General features: G+C 39.3%; 1 protein-coding gene across 1 annotated transcript; it reads left to right on the forward strand.

Annotated features, from left to right (window-relative positions):
* The first annotated feature begins 1,214 nt into the window (after positions 1-1,214).
* Positions 1,215-15,822, forward strand: st3gal5 (ST3 beta-galactoside alpha-2,3-sialyltransferase 5). The gene is made up of 6 exons (XM_010898581.4): positions 1,215-1,539; positions 4,178-4,298; positions 9,396-9,727; positions 9,931-10,117; positions 10,760-10,918; positions 13,881-15,822. Exons 1-6 carry the CDS (start codon positions 1,508-1,510, stop codon positions 14,136-14,138), a joined length of 1,089 nt encoding a protein of 362 aa, XP_010896883.1. The 5' UTR covers positions 1,215-1,507; the 3' UTR covers positions 14,139-15,822.
* Positions 15,823-19,693: the final 3,871 nt, after the last annotated feature.

A 19,693-nucleotide genomic window follows, 5' to 3' on the forward strand; every position in this document is an offset into this window, starting at 1 on the left:
TGGCCTGGAATTGGTGTGCCGATGAATTGTTATTCCAGCCGCCTTGTAAGGAAAACAGGCACACAATACATACATTACTCACAAGACAAAGATATTCATTAGGTATATTTTCCGAATTGTAATTAAAAGAACACCCGACGCTCAGATTGAATTAAATAGGAGCTCCAAGTTATCTTGGCTGAACCTGTAGGTGAGCACATACCGCTGAACTAAATAATAAAGCTTTTTGAAAACCATTCTACTATCAGATGTTCTGTTGCCTTTATTTTAAGTGGGGTGGGTATGAGATATGAGAGGTAACTTACTTTTGTTAGGGTGAATTACATGTGAATAATACACAGTGTTGGGCAAGTTACTTGGAAATTGCAGTGAGCTAAGCTATTAGTTACTCTGCCATGAATAAAGCTTCACTACACAAAAGTTACCACCCAGTCAAATGTAGCAAGCTAAGTAACACAAACACAGCAATAGGCTAGTTCATTACATAGGAAGCTACTTTAAGTTGTGCTAATTTCACATGACAAGAAAAGTAGCTTGTGTGGCCAAGCTACTTGGTAAATAAAGGAGTTTCTAATACTGAAAAGTTACTTGATTCTGGAAATAGTGAAGCTACCACCAAAATACTAAGTTACTAGCTAAGCTAGTAATGCCCAACAATACCGTCTTTTATTTATATAAATATATATGATAGTCTGTGCCACTTGTGTAAAATTAGCTGGCCAATGTTATACCAGTAATATTTGCTTTATTTCTACAATAGCATTCTTGAGTCAGTTGTAATCCAAGTCAGTGTTATAGAATATGACTTATCAAGTCTCAGTTCGCTGGGTGAACACCGGCTGGTGCAGTAAACATAGCCTAGCTAGCGGGATACGATTTTAGTCCAGTAATATCAAAGATCCTTGCTCCTTCTCAACTCTCTGGTAATATTCTAGTCACAAAATACAACCAATAGTACGGTAATGTTAAATCTTACTTGTGAAAAGTAATCCCCCGAGCCCTGCTTTCGATGGTCCGCCGATATGAGCAGGAGTATGCTCCACAGTGCTCTGGCATCGTTGCTTCTGCTGCTACGCAAATTGGAGTATGACCGGTCAAAGATGGCGGGCGTATTTCTAGCGACCCAGCAGCCAATGCGGCGTCAACTCTTTATTACGTCTATGGTTGCATTCATGCGACACGAGATTCTGTCCGGGTCTTTTACGATACACATCACGTGACGTTAGTTGGTCATGTGATTTTGCTGGGTAGCTGGGTAGCTACCTACTATGTTAGTCATTAACTTTAGCATGGTAGTTTAGTCTACCTAGCGTTTGGATAGTTTGTTTCTTTGTCGTCAGCCAGACATATTCCTAGATATGTAGTTTCTTTCGATTGTGAGCGAAGTGGGACTGTAATCCTGTTTTGTCTGCGTGGAAGAATTATCTGCCACTGTAGGAACTGTCCCGTGAGGAAAAGGTTAGCCATCGCAGAGGGCATATGGAAGCCCCATGAGATTCCCGACAACATGAGGATTAAAAAGCGCCGTGTCTCCTGCAGGTAACAACCTACAGGATCATTTCGTAGGTGATCTAGCTCACGACTCAGGCGTCAAACCAATTCAATGGAGGTCCTAGTGCATGCAGGTTTTTGGATTTCTTTCGATTATTCGAGATCCTCAGTTTCTTAGCAATTTCTCGGAATGAAATGGCCTTCATGTCTCAGAACAATAATAGACTGACGAGTTTCCGTCAAGTTATTTGTTTCTGGCTATTTTGAGCCTGTAATCGCACCAACAAACACTGATGCGTTTCAGTATGAAGATACTGAACTAGTCTAAAGGACACTATTATTGCTTCTTTAATCAGCATAATCGTCTTCAGCGTGGCCAACAATCGCAAAATGATTGTTGCTAATAATGGGCCACGCCTATGTAGATATTCCATTGAAAATCAGCTGTTTGCTGCTACCGTAGTCATTTACAACATTAACAATGTCTACACAGTATTTCTGGTCAGTGTGATGTAATTTTAATGGATGGACAATTTGTTTATTTAAAAAACAAGGACATTTCTAAGTGACCCAAAACTTTTGAATGGTGGTGTACATAGTTATATACCGCATTTACCCACCAGATAGACTTCCGAGGCCATACATCCAAATCTCTGGAATTATCGCGCTTATTTACAGTGCCCACCATATGTATTGGGACAGAAGCAGAATTAATTCAAATGTAAAGATGCTTCTTGGCACCAATTTATTAGAAAAAGACTCCAGACTCATTGGACTGCACTTCACAGTGCAACAGGACAAGACCCAAAACACGGCCTATGTAAACACGGAGGTAAACAGAGCAGAATCATTTCACAGGGTGATAAGACTTGAGTATGATTAATTGCATTCTGTTCTGGAAACAGCCCACATTCGTTCAAAAGTTCATCTTAATCTGGCAATAAATGTGATTGATTGATGTGATAAGTGTTATGTAATGTCAGTGGGTCGAAAACTAACTTCTGTCATTGCATGCAAGTGATTGCGATTAAACATTAGCTTTTATACTTCTTACTTTTGCTTTAAGGTATAGTTGTCCCAATACTTGTGCTTGCATGAAATGGGGAAATGGAACTCTGAAAGTGCTGTTACTAGTGGTTGTTTACATTACAAGAGCGCTATAAATAAAATGATACATTTATCTTAGTTTGCATAATCTTTTCCATAGCATTTGAATTTACACCGGCATCTTTGAGAGGTAATACAGCAAATGGAGCGATATGCATGTGGTAACTTCATACGGGGCGGGGTGATTAGTCTTCTTGGATGTGTTGCACTAGCCCTTAGTTGGTACAATGTTTTGAAACAGCCATAAATAAAAGGTGACAATAACAGGTGTACTTTTGAAAATATTGTCTGGAACCCTGAGAACAACACACATTTTCCTAAGATTCTGAAATGGTATAGATATATTGATGATGTCTTCAGCTTGTATCAAGGTGACTAATGAATTGAATTATTATTTTCACTCTATTGACTAGCTTGTAAGGTCTGACGATGGGATTTCATCCCTGTACCTAACAGCAGTCAGGGTACCATTAGCTAGCACGTGGACGTCTGTGTGACCCTCCAAGGATATGCCTCCCCAGACCATCACAGACTCGATATTTGAAACGGGTTAAATTGTACCCTGAATAATGCATTTCTGCGTAAAAAATGTCACGTTTGGAGGCTAAAATAATGTTAGGACGTAGTTAGCTACCTTTTTTATTTTCAGGTTTTATCTAACAAAAGTTACAGTAACTTGTTTGCTGGATAACGGAGTAGTTTCTATGGCTGTGTGAAAAAGTGGTGAATGATTTTCGAAGGAAGCACACCTTCGAAAATGATTTGCACAATCTGTCTTAGTCCTTACCATAGGGTCTGCAAGTAGCTGGCTAAGTAATGGACGAGCCACCACCAGTTTTAAAATAGTGTAAGTAGCTAATGTTCTTGGTAACAATATTCACACTTGAATGCTTGAGTCCTATCAACACCTGCAAGGCATTGGTACACAAATTATATTGAGTAGACAACATTGGGGTAACTATCTACTTAGCTACTATTTGCTACACCCTTTCCCGACATAATGAGTATTGCAAGCCAGCTTTGTGGAAACAATCATTACCCCCACTATTTTCACCCAGACTACCTCTGAGTGAAACTGTTTAATCGCAATGGTCCTATTCGGACCTCATTGCTCAATAATGCCAATGCCTTTTCTTTCTTTTTTTAACCAGAGCGTATATCTAATATATCTAGTTGTCATGGACAAAGAATTCAAAAACAAAAAGTGGAAAACGCATAGAACTATATATTAAATAGATATTTTGGTGAATTATTAACATTCACCGTCTAGTCAGATGTGTGTCCCCCAATATCAGAGTCACTCCTACGCCCTTGAATCAGTCCTAAATATGTTTTGATGTATGGGCTCGGGTGAATCGTTTTCTAATTGAAATTACTATTTTCTTCACTATTTCCCTTCATGTATTGTGGAGATTGTTGACAAATAAATAAATACATTTGTGTCACTTCGTAAAACACACTGTTGAAAAATGCAAGGAGGTGAATACTTTTTACAAACTGGATAAAACATTCTGTGGCCGCTGCCATTTATCTTATTTAATGTAATGCTGTCATTAATGGAAACTCATTGTTCTTGCAGATGTTTCCAGGTGCCCTTGGTGGTCCTTGGGTTGATATTCCTGACAGTTGTGACCTTTTCTTTGTTTGATACGGGCCCACCCAAGCCTTTGGCATGGCATGTGGATCCCATCCACCGTAAGGTAAGGCCCTTTATCTGTTTGGAAACATTCTGCATTGCCTTTGGATAGGAGTGGGCGTTATGGATGGTATAATCGGAACGCTGGTTGTTGCAGAGCATTCTGTGTGGATTTATCCAATGTATGTATCAAGTTGAAAGGGCTTGGCGGTAGCAACAGGTGGAATTTTAACTTCTGATGCAGACATACCCAGATGATGCAGGCATACACGTTTGTGGATTGATGTTGTGGGTGTAATTGAGGCATAATAAAATCACACGTTTCTTTAATTTCTCTAACCAATGTATTCTCACTGATTAAAGGACTGAGTCCCCTTGTTCAATAATCGGATGATTATGTTTGTAAGCGTTTGACGCGTCTCTCTATTTGCAAATAAATAAACTTAAATTGTTCAAGATAATTTTGTCTCTGTCCTTACTCCTTTAAGTTCTGATCGATGAAATTGCCATCACAACATTTAAAAAAAACACTTAATAATGTAAATGTTTAAAGATGAGTGGTGTGTGCAACACAAGCTCAAATTTAAATTGTTGCTACCACTTATACTAAGCCAATTCTGCTTACAACTTGATACATACATTGGATTGATCCACACAGAGTGCTCTGCAATTGCCTCTGCGGGGCAATGCTACAAGGAAAGTGCAGCATTTTAATTGGACCTGAATGAAAACCTCTAGTGTACCAAAGCGCATTCACACTAGGTGTGATAGAAGCATATCACCTCAAGATGAAACCAGAGTATGAGTTTGAGTTTTTGACAAGTATTATAACGCAGACATTGTTCCCCGAGTTAATAACCAGTTGTCCCTATGTCAGAAAGTTAATTTGGTAATCTTGAAGAATAATATTGTGAATTTCATTGATCTGTGCAATGGCAGTTACTTATTTTGTAATTATTTAGTAAGGTTAAATGCAATAACCTTTTTTCTGAAGGTTATTGCATTTATAAAAGGTATCTTAATAAACAGCATATTAAAGAAACATCACATTTGAAAGCCAATAGTTAGCTCTCATTGAAATAAGTAATTAATGGAACGAATGAATCTACATATATATACATATATATATACACACACACACACACACACACACACACACACACACACACACACACACACACACACACACAGTGGGGCAAAAAAGTATTTAGTCAGCCATCAATTGTGCAAGTTCTCCCACTTAAAAAGATGAGAGAGGCCTGTGATTTTCATCATAGGTACACTTCAATTATGAGAGACAATGAGAACAAATAATCCAGAAAATCACATTGTAGGATTTTTCATGAATTTATTGGTAAATTATGGTGGAAAATAAGTATTTGGTCAATAACAAAAGTTCATCTCAATACTTTGTTATATATACCCTTTGTTGGCAATGACAGAGGTCAAACGTTTTCTGTAAGTCTTCACAAGGTTTTCACACACTGTTGCTGGTATTTTGGCCCATTCCTCCATGCAGATCTCCTCTAGAGCAGTGATGTTTTGGGGCTGTCGCTGGGCAACACGGACTTTCAACTCCCTCCAAAGATTTCCTATGGGGTTAAGGTCTGGTGACTGGCTAGGCCACTCCAGGACCTGGAAAATGCTTCTTACGAAGCCACTCCTTCGTTGCCCGGGTGGTGTGTTTGGGGTCATTGTCAGGCTGAAAGACCCAGCCACGTTTCATCTTCAATGCCCTTGCTGATGGAAGGAGGTTTTCACTCAAAATCTCACGATACATGGCCCCATTCATTCTTTCCTTTACACGGATCAGTCGTCCTGGTCCCTTTGCAGAAAAACAGCCCCAAAGCATGATGTTTCCACCCCCATGCTTCACAGTAGGTATGGTGTTCTTTGGATGCAACTCTGCATTCTTTCTCCTCCAAACACAATGAGTTGAGTTTTTACCAAAAAGTTCTATTTTGCTTTCATCTGACCATATGACATTCTCCCAATCCTCTTCTGGACCATCCAAATGCTCTCTAGGAAACCTCAGATGGGCCTGGGCATGTACTGGCTTAAGCAGGGGACACGTCTGGCACTGCAGGATTTGAGTCCCTGGCGGCGTAGTGTGTTACTGATGGTAGCCTTTGTTACTTTTGTCCCAGCTCTCTGCAGATCATTCACTAGGTCCCCCCTTCTGGTTCTGGGATTTTTGCTCACCGTTCTTGTGATCATTTTGACCTCACAGGGTGAGATCTTGCGTGGAGCCCGGTCGAGGGACATTATCATTGGTCTTGTATGTCTTCCATTTTCTTGTAATTGCTCCCACAGTTGATTTCTTCACACCAAGCTGCTTACCTATTGCAGATTCAGTCTTCCCAGCCTGGTGCAGGTCTACAATTTTGTTTCTGGTGTCCTTTGACAGCTCTGTGGTCTTGGCCATAGTGGAATTTGGAGTGTGACTGTTTGAGGTTGTGGACAGGAGTCTTTTATACTGATAACAAGTTCAAACAGGTGCCATTAATACAGGTAACGAGTGGAGGACAGAGGAGCCTCTTGAATAAGTTACAGGTCTGTGAGTGCCAGAAATCTTGCTTGTTTGTAGGTGACCATATATTTATTTTACTGAGGAATATACCAATAAATTCAATCTCCTGAACTCCAAAGGATTATTAGGAACACAATTTCTCATGAATGCAATTATCTAATAAACCAATCACATGGCAGTTGCTTCAATGCATTTAGGGGTGTGGTCCTGGTCAAGACAATCTCCTGAACTTCAAACTGAATGTCAGAATTTCCCATTGTTGGTACAAGTGCTTTCTCTTTTTTTGTTAATGTGCCAAACAGTTGCCAGGCTAATGTTTTGGTTATGACTGAAAATGATTCATTCTGATTCATCTGCCTCATGATGGCCGGTTTGACTTGCACTGACTTGTATTGACCTCATGCTTTATACACTCACCTAAAGGATTATTAGGAACACCTGTTAAATTTCCCATTAATGCAATTATCTAATCAACCAATCACATGGCAGTTGCTTCAATGCATTTAGTGGTGTGGTCCTGGTCAAGACAATCTCCTGAACTCCAAACTGAATGTCAGAATGGGAAAGAAAGGTAATTTAAGCAATTTTGAGCGTGGCATGGTTGTTGGTGCCAGACGGGCCGGTCTCAGTATTTCACTATCTGCTCAGTTACTGGAATTTCCACGCACAACCATTTCTAGGGTTTACAAAGAATGGTGTGAAAAGGGAAAAACATCCAGTATGATGCAGTCCTGTGGGTGAAAATGCCTTGTTGATGCTAGAGGTCAGAGGAGAATGGGCCGACTGATTCAAGCTGATAGAAGAGCAACTTTGACTGAAATAACCACTCGTTACAACCGAGGTATGCAGCAAAGCATTTGTGAAGCCACAACACGCACAACCTTGAGGCGGATGGGCTACAACAGCAGAAGACCCCACCGGGTACCACTCATCTCCACTACAAATAGGAAAAAGAGGCTACAATTTGCACGAGCTCACCAAAATTGGACAGTTGAAGACTGGAAGAATGTTGCCTAGTCTGATGAGTCTCGATTTCTGTTGAGACATTCAGATGGTAGAGTCAGAATTTGGCGTAAACAGAATGAGAACATGGATCCATCATGCCTTGTTACCACTGTGCAGGCTGGTGGTGGTGGTGTAATGGTGTGGGGGATGTTTTTCTTGGCACACTTTAGGCCCCTTAGTGCCAATTGGGCATTGTTTAAATGCCACGGCATACCTGAGCATTGTTTCTGACCATGTCCATCCCTTTATGACCACCATGTACCCATCCTCTGATGGCTACTTCCAACAGGATAATGCACCATCTCACAAAGCTCGAATAATTTCAAATTGGTTTCTTGAACATGACAATGAGTTCACTGTACATAAATGGCCCCCACAGTCACCAGATTTCAACCCAATAGAGCATCTTTGGGATGTGGTGGAACGGGAGCTTCGTGCCCTGGATGTGCATCCCACAAATCTCCATCAACTGCAAGATGCTATCCTATCAATATGGGCCAACATTTCTAAAGAATGCTTTCAGCACCTTGTTGAATCAATGCCACGTAGAATTAAGGCAGTACTGAAGGCGAAAGGGGGTCAAACACAGTATTAGTATGGTGTTCCTAATAATCCTTTAGGTGAGTGTATATATACTATTACCTTCTGAAATTCTAAATCTACTGTGCTATGATGTTAAGGCTCGTCCTGCTGTGCTTCAGTTCAAAACGATAATGAGCTGTAGTTCAAATGATAATGAAACCATTATCCAGCACTGTTTTTGTAAACAACTGTGGGAAGGAGCTTGCGTGTTCTGGCTTTTGCCAAATCCATTATTTGTTGGGACAAATTTAAATGGGTAGTATGGTTTAACATAATAGAAATTGTCTTGGAGGTACGATCAATCAATCAATCAATCAAATTTTATTTGTAAAGCGCCTTACAACAGCCAAAAGGTGCACAAGGCGCTTTCCATTAAAAGCTTCAGTAGACAACAGAATATAAAAAATATTAAAACATATAAAAATATAAGATAAATGAAGAAAAATGTATATGTACATATATATACACATACACCCGCATACGCATATACACACACATACACATACATACACATAAAATATATAAAATGAGCAGACGAGTCAGAGATTACGTGTTAAAAGCCTGTCTGAACAGATGTGTTTTCAACTGCGCTTTAAAAACACTGAACACGGTAATGTTACGCAGGGATGGTGGTAAAGCGTTCCACAGAGTTGGGCCCTGAACTGCAAATGATCGGCCTCCAAACTTTTTGTATTTGAATTTGGGAATGACCAGAGAGGTGTGTTCAGAGGAGCGGAGAGCTCTAGCAGGTTGGTAGACCGTTACTAATTCGGCGAGGTAGGCCGGGGCCAGTCCATTGATGGCCTTGAATGCAAACAGCAGGACCTTGTACTCCACCCTAAACCGCACCGGAAGCGATGATACAAAAATTATTGCAGATAACCAACTAACGTCCATACACTTGGTGTTGCGTTTGTTTTAAGCAATTCGTTTGGGTAGACGGGCAAGGATGGGTCTGGAAAGTAAGATTTAACTATTGCAGATGGACCCTTCAGTTCATTTATTTCTGTATGTGCGTCTGATACAAATCTCTGGTCTTTCCAGCGTGTACACAATTTTGTCCAGGATCTTCTTAAGTCAGAATGCAGACCAACTTTTGCCAGGAAGGGAGTGGAAGCGAGGCTCCAGTTCTCTTTTCCTGTGACTGATCCTTTCCTCTGGCGGGACACAATGCTGACCCCAGAGATGTTCAAATACCCGCCACCTTTTGGATTCCGTGACATGCGTGGGAATCTAAAGGATGTCCTCAGCCTCCTTCCTGCCCCCTCAGAGCAGCAGAAGAAGCAGTGCAGACGCTGTGTGGTCATCGGAAATGGAGGAATCCTCCGTGGTCTGGAACTGGGCCCCCTGCTCGACCAGTTTGATGTTGTCATTAGGTGAGACTTCATCAGCTTTGTGCACTTGACTAAACCAGTCAGTTGATTGTCCTATTCTCAACAATTTTCAGTCACTCATAAACAGGAAATGACCATCTGTGAAACATAAGTTCCAACAATTTACATCTTAGTAGATGAATAATCCAAATGGTTATATGGTTATACGATCTGTCACACATGTTTGTCTTTTCTCTCTTACATAGGTTAAATAGTGGTCCTGTACGGAACTACAGTAAAGATGTGGGAAATAGGACCTCCATCCGGATGAGCTACCCAGAAGGTAGTCCAATGGTCTGGGAAGATGTGGACCCTGACCTAGAGTTTGTGGCTGTGGTCTACAAGGCTGTGGACTTCAAGTGGATCAGCGCAATGATCAACAGACAGAGTGTTGTGAGTGTAACACCTGAAACAGCAACACATTCTAAATGTATAGACATTGAGATAGGTGACAGATTAAAGGAAACTCCAACATATAGCCTACGTAGACTGGAGGGCTAAGCCGCCAGAACAGCTTCAATACAACTTGGCATAGATCCAACGGGTCTCTACTGGGATAGACCAAAAGATATTCCCTTATTTGGTGTTTAATAGTGGTAGAGAGAGCTGTCAGTCCAAAATCCCCTGTAGGTGTTCAATTGGTTTGATATCTGATGACAATGATGGCCATAAAATATGATTTACATCATCTTCATAGTCATCAAACCGTTCAGTGATCCTTCATGCCCTGTGGATGGATTATTGTCATTCTGTAAGCGTTCCAATAATAAATTATCTTTCAAATTTTCACTTTGATCCTTTTCCTCTTGCCATCTTGATCCAAAATCAAGGTCATAGTATAGGATGTTAATTGCTTGATTTTGTCATGCAGTACAACAGTATGGAAGCATCTGCATTAGTTATGTTCCGCCACTCATTTATTCAGGTGTTTCCTTTAATTTGTCACCCATAGCTGAATAATATGAAATTCTAATTCATGTCTGAAACATGCCTTTAACTAATGTCTGATTTAGCTAACACTGGTTTTTCTCTCAGTCTCTTTGGGACTGGCTGTTTTTCTGGCAGAAGGTGCCAGAGGAGATTCCAGTAGACTTATCAAAGTTCCGGCTTCTGAATCTTGAGATCATCAAGCAGATGGCGCTGGACCTATTGGACCTCCCCACTCCACAGCCACGCCTCTGGGGCTGGGACCAGGTCCGTAAAAACTGTTCTCTCTGCAATCTGTATTAGGCATAAAAACATAAAGATTCGGGACACAATCTGGTCATAATGGTTGTAGCCAGGGTGCCGTGTTTAGGGAAAGCAGCTGCTAATAATTCTGAGCCCTCCTGAGAGGCTTGGTCTATGACCAAGAAATAAACATGGCACCCTGGCTACATTGAACAATCAAAACTTGACCTCTTGTTTTCTAGTAGCCTAGTCTTGCCTTTTGAAAATGTAGTTCAGGGAGGGAAATGCCAGATGTTTTATTTTGTTGTGAGGAATGAGAATTGCTGTATTGATTGTTGAACAGCTATTGTGCCTATAGAAAGTCTATACCGCCTTAGTCCCTTGGTTTCATGCATTTTTAAGTTTGTCTGATACCAGTAAAAAATAGGGGAGCTTCCCACTTAGCTACAACTTTAAAGATGTATCTACTGTGTGACAGTGGATCAGTAGCCATTCTAAAAATAAGCATCACACACACACTCTCCCAGTAAGGGCTGAATCTCAAGGTAAACTGCTTTCTTCACAAATTCCTGACCTATTCTTTCATTCAGTAAGATAAAAGGTTGAAATCTACCGGTAGAATCCTACCACTAATGGTTACAAGACAATAACACAACTTGTACCCTCCTCCCCTTCCTTTACCGAACAAGATGGGAATATCTTTAGCTAGCCCAGGGTGGTTTAGGATGGAGGGGCTAATACTGTGAGTGTCTGAAGTGCGTGTGAGGAGGTTTCAAGTGAATGGTAGACGGACTGGCGAGAAAGTTTTAAATGGGGAATATCTGTTTTGTAGAACTGTGTATATTTTAAAAATTTACTGTGGATGTCTTCTGGTCATATACAGTGGATACAACAATTCTACACACCCCTGTTAAAATACCAGGTTTTTTTTTATGTAAAAGAATGAGACAAAGTTAAATCATGTTGGAACTTTTCATGTTTCCACTTTTAATGGGACCTATAATGTGAACAATTCAATTGAAAAACAAACTGAAATCTTCAAGGGAAAAAAATAAAAACCTTCCAATAACCTGGTTGCATAAGTGTGCACACCCTCTTATAAATGGGGATGTGGCTGTGTTCAGAATTAACCAATCACATTCAAACTCATGTTAAATAGAAGTCATTACACACCTCAGCTGTTTTAGTAGGATTTTCCTGACATTTTCTTAGTTGCATTTCAGAGCAAAAGCCATGGTCCACAGAGAGCTTCCAATGCATCAGAGGGATCTCATTGTTGAAAGATATCAGTCAGGAGAAGGGTACAAAAGAATTTCCAAAACATTTGATATACCTTGGAACGCAGTGAAGACAGTCATCATCAAGTGGAATAAATATGGCACAACAGAGACATTACCAAGAATTGGACGTCCCTCCAAAATTGATGAAAAGACAAGAAGAAAACTGGTCAGGGAGGCATCCAAGAGGCCTACAGCAACATTAAAGGAACTGCAGGAATATCTGGCAAGTACTGGCTGTGTGCTACATGTGACAACAATCTCGTATTCTTCATATGAATGGGCTATGGGGTAGTGTGGCAAGACGGTAGCATTTTCTTACAAAGAAAAACATCCAAGCCTGGCTAATGTTTGCAAAAAAAAGTCCCCCAAAAGCATGTGGGGAAATGTGTTATGGTCTGATGAAACCAAGGTTGAACTTTTTGGCCATAATTCCAAAAGGTATGTTTGGTGCAAAAACAACACTACACATCACCCAAAGAATATCATACCCACAGTGAAGCATGGTGGTGGCAGCATCATGCTTTGGGGCTGTTTTTCTTCAGCTAGAACCGGGGCCTTAGTCAGGGTGGAGGTAATTATGAACAGTTCCAAATACCAGGCAATTTTGGCACAAAACCTTCAGGTGTCCCTTAGAAAGATGAAGAGGAAGTAAACCTTTCAGCACGACAACGACCCACATCCAAATTCACAAAAGCATGGCTTCACCAGAAGAAGATTAACATTTTGGAATGGCCCAGCCAGAGCCCAGACCTGAATCCAATTGAACATCTGTCGGGTGATCTGAAGAGGGCTGTGTACAGGAGATGTCCTCGCAATCTGACAGATTTGGAGCGCTTTTGCAAAGAAGAGTGGGCAAATATTGCCATGTCAAGATGTGCCATGCTAATAGACTCCTACCCAAAAAGAATGAGTGCTGTAATAAAATCAAAAGGTGCTTCAACAAAGTATTAGTTTAAGGGTGTGCACACTTATGCAACCAGGTTAGTGTGAGTTTTAAAAAAAATCTATTGAATTGTTCATATTATAGGTCACATTAAAAGTGGAAAAAGTTCTGATATGATTTATCTGTGTGTCATTCTTTTACATCACAAAAACCTGTCATTTTAACAGGGGTGTGCAGACTTTTTATATCCATTCTATGCTTGCATTTATGCTGGTAGTACAATGAAAGTCATATGGACCATACTAATAAACTGTCACCACTAGCTCTGTGCTTTACTACAGTCAAAGGTCATGTGAACAAGAGCTTCATGGCAACCTGGCAGCTAGTTATAAATATCTGTTATATTGTTAGCTGTTTATAACCTTGTCACCTTCAATTCGAAGTTGGCCTTTTGGGAGCAACTTTACTAACAACATCAACATTTTGGGCATTTAATTTTTGCATGAATTATGAGACAATTCTTAAATAAGTTTGCTGTTATATCGTACAGTGACATTTGAAATGTCCATGTTTTTAAATGTGATTTGGCATACAGATTGTTTGTCTTTTCCTTACCTTGTGTATTGTCAGGGAATAACAGACTCAAACATAATACAGATTATTTTCACTTTGTGGGCATAAAAATGTTTCCGTACCTTTTGCGTAAACATCCACTGGTTGCTCACAGAACAATATTTATCTGTATTAACCACTAGACTGTACCTGTTTTATATTGATTTTGAATTTGCTTACCTCTAACACTCTTTTTCTCCTCTCTGTGTAGAATGTGCCCACGCTGGGCATGTCAGCCCTTAACATGGCCACCTACCTGTGTGATGAGGTCAGCTTAGCAGGCTTTGGCTACAACCTCAGCCAGAAGGAGGCGCCGTTGCATTACTACGATAGTCTACCCATGACCGCTATGCTGAAGCAGAACATGCACAATGTGGACCGTGAAAAGACTTTCCTCCAGAGCCTGGTGAAGGAAGGGACTGTGTCAGACCTCACTGGGGCCTTGTACTGCACCTTCTGTCCCAGCTGATAGAAACTGCTCTGGGCCTATAGCACAGCTGGCTACACGCAAGTTCTCCTCTCTAAAAATAACTATCCATCTTTCCACTGGTTTTTTACTTAAAATCTTGTCCAATTTAACGGCATTCATGAAGATCACAACTGCCCATTATGGAAGTTCATAGTTCTAGCATATCATGCTTTTCAAAAACTGAGCCCATGGATATGGGTGCTTAATTTAATGCATGCAAACATGCTGCAACTGCATTGAATGGATATATACAACCTAATGGGATAGTTATAAATGTCTTCACTGATTAACTGTATACAATCTTAATAACGGAAATAATTGTAGTTCCCGTAAATGAAGTAAAATTGCTGCTATTAAATGGTGTGCACTATATGCTAAAGGTTGGAGGAAAAAAATCCACCAGTATTTGTTGACTAACATTAATTAACAAAAGATAATAGAAACAAGATAGTGTTCTGTGTCCCCAACAGATATTGGTGCTTGGTTGTTTTTACTTTTAATCCAATTTAATTATTTTATTTATTTTAAATAATTATAATTATGATCTGTCAAAAGACTACGTAAATATATATGTTTATATATATGTATTTCTAGTTTCTTTTTATAATGTTTGGTTGTCAGTAAAGAAAAGAAAATATCTGAGGAATGGTTTAACTGGGCCTTGTACATCAGTGGTTATCAATGTGGTGCAACAAGGGTTTGATAGCCCTATGCGGTTATAGTCAAATTGTCGAATTCCAATGATGGGTTTGAATATAGTGTACCTTATTAATGTAAAACAGTATTGGCAAACCTTGGTGAATATTTCCACTAATACAATGCCTTCCACAGTCATTGGGACCATTCTTTTTTTTTCTTTCTTCTTGTCTCTGAACTCCAAACATTTAAAATAACAGAATTACTATAATTACACTGGATAATGTATCTGTACATGTTAGTTCAGTATTAAGAAGACACTTTCTACATAATCTCTGTTTTTTCATGGCACCAACAGTTTTGGGACAGATTAATATGTCTCAATTCAGCACTTGTGTTTTGTATTCCTTTGCATGCTATAGAGCTGGGTATATTCTCTTGTGATCTTCTGCCAGGCCTGTACTGTTATGCGGTTATTTTAGTTGATTTTGTTGGTCTTACTTCAGCAAAATTGAACACTTTTAAAACTGGAGATTGTTGTGGTCAGTCAGTTACTTTACCTAGTTGCAATTGAATTAGGTTTGGAGTCATTTGGAGTCATGCGCCGTCCAGTGAGTTAGAAATCAATTTCTTTTACTTTTGCCAACAAGATGTTTAATAATTTTTGTACATGTTCATCTTTGTCTAATCTGTCCACAGTACAATAACTTCTGCAGGTATTTTTCAAGTATATTATATGGCCATTCTGTTTTTGACGATAACTGGTAGTTGGCAGCTTAGCATATGTTGGTCTAGTTTTGAGGTCTTCTCTTAGAGAATGTTTTCCTGATCTGTCGGTCATTTTGGTTTTTCACATTTTCTAGATTATAACCACCACTCTTTTGGCCAAAACCCAGAAGCATGGTGGTGGGAGCATCACAATGTGGGAATGCTTCTAATCAGTAGGGACTGGACCTCTTGGTATAGTTTATGGAAGAGTGGATGGATCAGAACACAAGGAAATACTGCAAGAGAACCTGCCTCAATCTGCTTTAAACCTGAAGATTTGGAGGAGGTTTCAGCAGAAGAATGTTGCCAAGCGCAAAGCCAAAGTAACTCTGGAGTGACTCAAGAGGGACAGTCAATGTCCTGACTGTAATCTGGCAGGGTAGCCGGTGCAAGACCATTAACTCAATTGCTCCTGGGTTACTGAAAATAACATTGTGTTCATAGCAGGGCCCTGCACAGAGCTTTTGAGGGGCATGTATCTCCAAAATACTTAAAGCCACTACGAAATATTGATGTTTGTGGGTTGAATACATATATGTAAGTTACATATTTCACTTCATTTTTCTTAAAATATAAGAAAATTAAACCAATGTCACCTTACAATAATTAATTGAGTTTCTGTGTTTTTTAAATAAAGTATCAAATAGAATGAATTTACAGTCAATGTACCATTTGTAATTAAGTTGTATTAGAAAATTGGTCATGGAATGATTACTTTCGCAAGTTATTCTATATGCACTGTTAGATTTGGCTCATTAAAGACTAGGGGTGTCAACTGTAACATGTTTGAGAACATTTTATTTATTGATTTAAAAAGAACGTAAAATTAAAGGTTAGAGTGGTCTGAAATGTTTAGCCTTTTTTGTTCACAAATACCAAGGGTGGCAATAATTGTGGAAGACTGTAAATCATGCATGCTGTCAAATTCTTGCAGTATAAATTAGTTTGATGAACGATCATATCATAATGTGGATTTGCCATCCTCATTACTTTAGTGTGCTTCCTCCACATGTACTGTTCATTATTTACAATATAAGTAACTTTGACGTTTTCTCTCGTTTGTGTCTTAAATAAATGTTTAATGAAAGCCTTGATTGCTAGGGTCATTTTAGGATGTCAGGCATGAAAATCCATTCAACCATTTTGGTACATTGACTCAATACCCAAAAGCAGATGCAACTGGTCTAAAGTGGCAAAGAGATGTTGTGTGATCTCTTACTGTTATCTGGTGGACAAACTAGAAGTCAGACGGAATATGCTGTGGATGTTAAGTCTGCATATCCTGATTAAATACACCGCTTTTGTCGATGTAAAGGCTGAAATAAAGGAAAATCATATCAGACCTTTTTTGCCTTTTGTAAAAACTGTTGTGAGAAAAATAGAATGAAAATGTCATACCTTTAATTCCTTGGTGTGCGCCCCCCACAACTATTATTTTGTGGAAGCACCATTTGATTACAGCTGTAATTATGTTGGGATAGGACTCCTCAATCTGGTACACCTGAAATATCCCACTCTTTGCAGAAGAGTTCATGATCAGTCAATTGTCAGGGGATATCCTGTGCACAGCCCTCTTCATTTCAGCAAAGATTTTCTATAGAATAGATCCAGCTATGACTGGGACATTGATCTTCTTATTTGCAAGTCATTCCTTGGTTGATTTGGCCATTTGCTTTGGGTCGTTATTGTTTTGAAAGATTAAATTCTTTAACTTCTGCTTTCTGGTGAAAGGCAACAGGGTTTGCACAAAAATATGTTGCTTTCTGGAGCTATTCATTGTCCCTTCTGTCCTGACCAGAGCCTTATTGCCTGCTGACAAAAAGCTGTCCCATAGCATCATGCTACCACCACCGCACTGGACAGTACTGTGTACTTTGGGTGATTAGCAATGTTGGTTTTGCGCTAAACATATTGAGTCAAAAAACCTTTCAAGAAATCCTATAGGAACAGCCTCTTGCTAATCAGAATCAGAGCTAATCAGAATGTCAGATTACAGCAAATGACCTCTGTACATGATTTGGAATGTGATTGGTAAAATCAGAAAACAATTAGAACACCCATTGGGAAGGCGGTGCACACTTATGAAAAATATCAATTTTGTTTTCCTTTTATATTGGTAGTTAGAAGATCTTATTAAAAGCCTAAAAAAGGCTGTGTTTTAAGTAAGTGTGTGATGACCTTTGTTATCCATTGCATTTAAATCAATGGATAAGGAGAGACATTTTATTTTTTTAATTTCAAACCTACACTCAAATCTCATTCCCCAACATGGGACAGTTTTGTTCAGGTGTGCTGGACACCCATGCTCTGTAATAGTCAAACTGCGTGAAGGGCCATATGTAAGATTTTTATTGCATTGCTAGCATAAATGACCAAAAGACATCTGCAGTACATGTTTTAAGCTAATGTTTTAAAGGGCCTGAAATATTGCCCATTTAAATTCTCTTGCTGGTCCATCTGTAAGTTTGCCTTGACTTGTAGTCTTCTCATACTGGCTTTAGACTCCTGCAGTATTATCCTCCCACCCTAAAGCACCCTGGACTTCCTAATACTATTCTGGTCTTGTTCTGAAAGGGAACACGAGGACGAGATATGTTGTGTTATTATTTAAATTCAGTCTTGTAAGCATTAGAGGCAGGATTCTACAGTGCCCCTTTAACTTACAATTCTTACCAAACTAAAACCTACTTTAAGGGCATACAATATCGTGTGTTGTTAATACATTTGTCATGGAACATCAGAAACTACAGTCAAGATTTGAGCCCGGCCACTTGATAAGCTGAGATAGTCAGATGAGTATATGTGCCTGGACACATGTTAACCTATGAATCTTTTTGGTTTGTGTGGGGGAAAAAGCAGAATTGCTTGTAGTGGACACCTTGGAGGAAGACTTGATTTTCAACTTTCCTCAATCTGCTGGGAGTTCTTTCAATGTTACATGGCGATAGATACAATTGGATATGACAAATTGAGGATTTGAACCCTTTTGATTTGCCTTAATAGAAATGCAGAGTAGTTCAAACTTCCAATGCAATAATGGTTTTCTTACAATAGATTAATTGAAAAGTACTGTAGTTGATTTAACATATCATCAGCCCAAGCTCCTGTTCTCGTGAAATGTACATTGTATTGTATATGATGGCTAAGATTAGAATTGATTTGTGGGTTTAGGATCTTAGCCCAGATCAAGTTTCCCCTAGGGTTCCAAATGAGTAAACATATCCTCTTTTTACTACACTTATTTTGTATTTTACATAGTGTATTATCATGATGTGAATATTCACAATATAGTTCACCCTGTAGGCTTTCAGAGGAGCGCAATACCGTAAAAATCGATTGTACATGAAAAACTTACTTATTTTTCAAACCTTGGTAGAAGGCAACAGGAGAACGCCTGCCTTCAGATGAGACTGATTCCTGGCCACCACAGCTTGCTTTCCATTTGCTCTGCCTCTTTTTTTTTTACAGACAGACAGAAGTTGTATATACAGGATACTAGTGTTTCCTCTCCGGCTCCAGACCCAATTTGAAGGACTGTAAAATCCTGAACGTGTTCCAGCTTCCAAAGCTTAACGCCGCATGAAGAAAATGGGTTGCTCATACAGTGAGATCTAACTTTAAGGTTTAAAAATAGTTTAATATCCAGGTTTTCCTGATTTCTGTTAATTTAGAATAATCCTCTGAAGATATATAATATATATATAATGCTTCACTCATGCTCTTTCTTACATTTTCATTAATTGAATTCCTTAGAATACATCTGCATTAAATATGTGACTTCTGTCCTTATCAGACATCTTAACCAGTTAATGTGAGGTACCCGCTGAAGTGTAGAAAATACTTAAATATGTTGATGTTGAATGCTGAACAATATAATTCACTCTTCTCTGTTGACCATTGCACCACTGGATGCAACATCCTATAAAAAATAGCTTATAACATTTTCCATCAAATGTATTCTAACAGTCTCCAAATTCTGTACGAATGGACTTCTGGAAGATAATGATTGGACCACCAACAGTGGGGATCCGAACAAGTCCGCATGAGATGCATTTTCTATTACTCTTGCCCAAAAGAGACTTGTTCCAGTCTATGATTAACAGTGAGCACATAATAACACTTAAGCTCATCAAGACCGAAAGAGACACACA

This window comes from Esox lucius, chromosome 4 (genome assembly GCF_011004845.1).
Source record: "Esox lucius isolate fEsoLuc1 chromosome 4, fEsoLuc1.pri, whole genome shotgun sequence".
Classification (NCBI taxonomy): Eukaryota; Metazoa; Chordata; class Actinopteri; order Esociformes; family Esocidae; genus Esox; species Esox lucius.

Coding starts and splice junctions, on each gene's coding strand:
- st3gal5 (XM_010898581.4), top strand. CDS start 1,508: ATGAGGATTAAAAAGCGCCGTGTCTCCTGCAG. Junction 1,540..4,177: donor AAGCGCCGTGTCTCCTGCAG/GTAACAACCTAC, acceptor TTGTTCTTGCAG/ATGTTTCCAGGTGCCCTTGG. Junction 10,118..10,759: donor TGATCAACAGACAGAGTGTT/GTGAGTGTAACA, acceptor TTTTTCTCTCAG/TCTCTTTGGGACTGGCTGTT.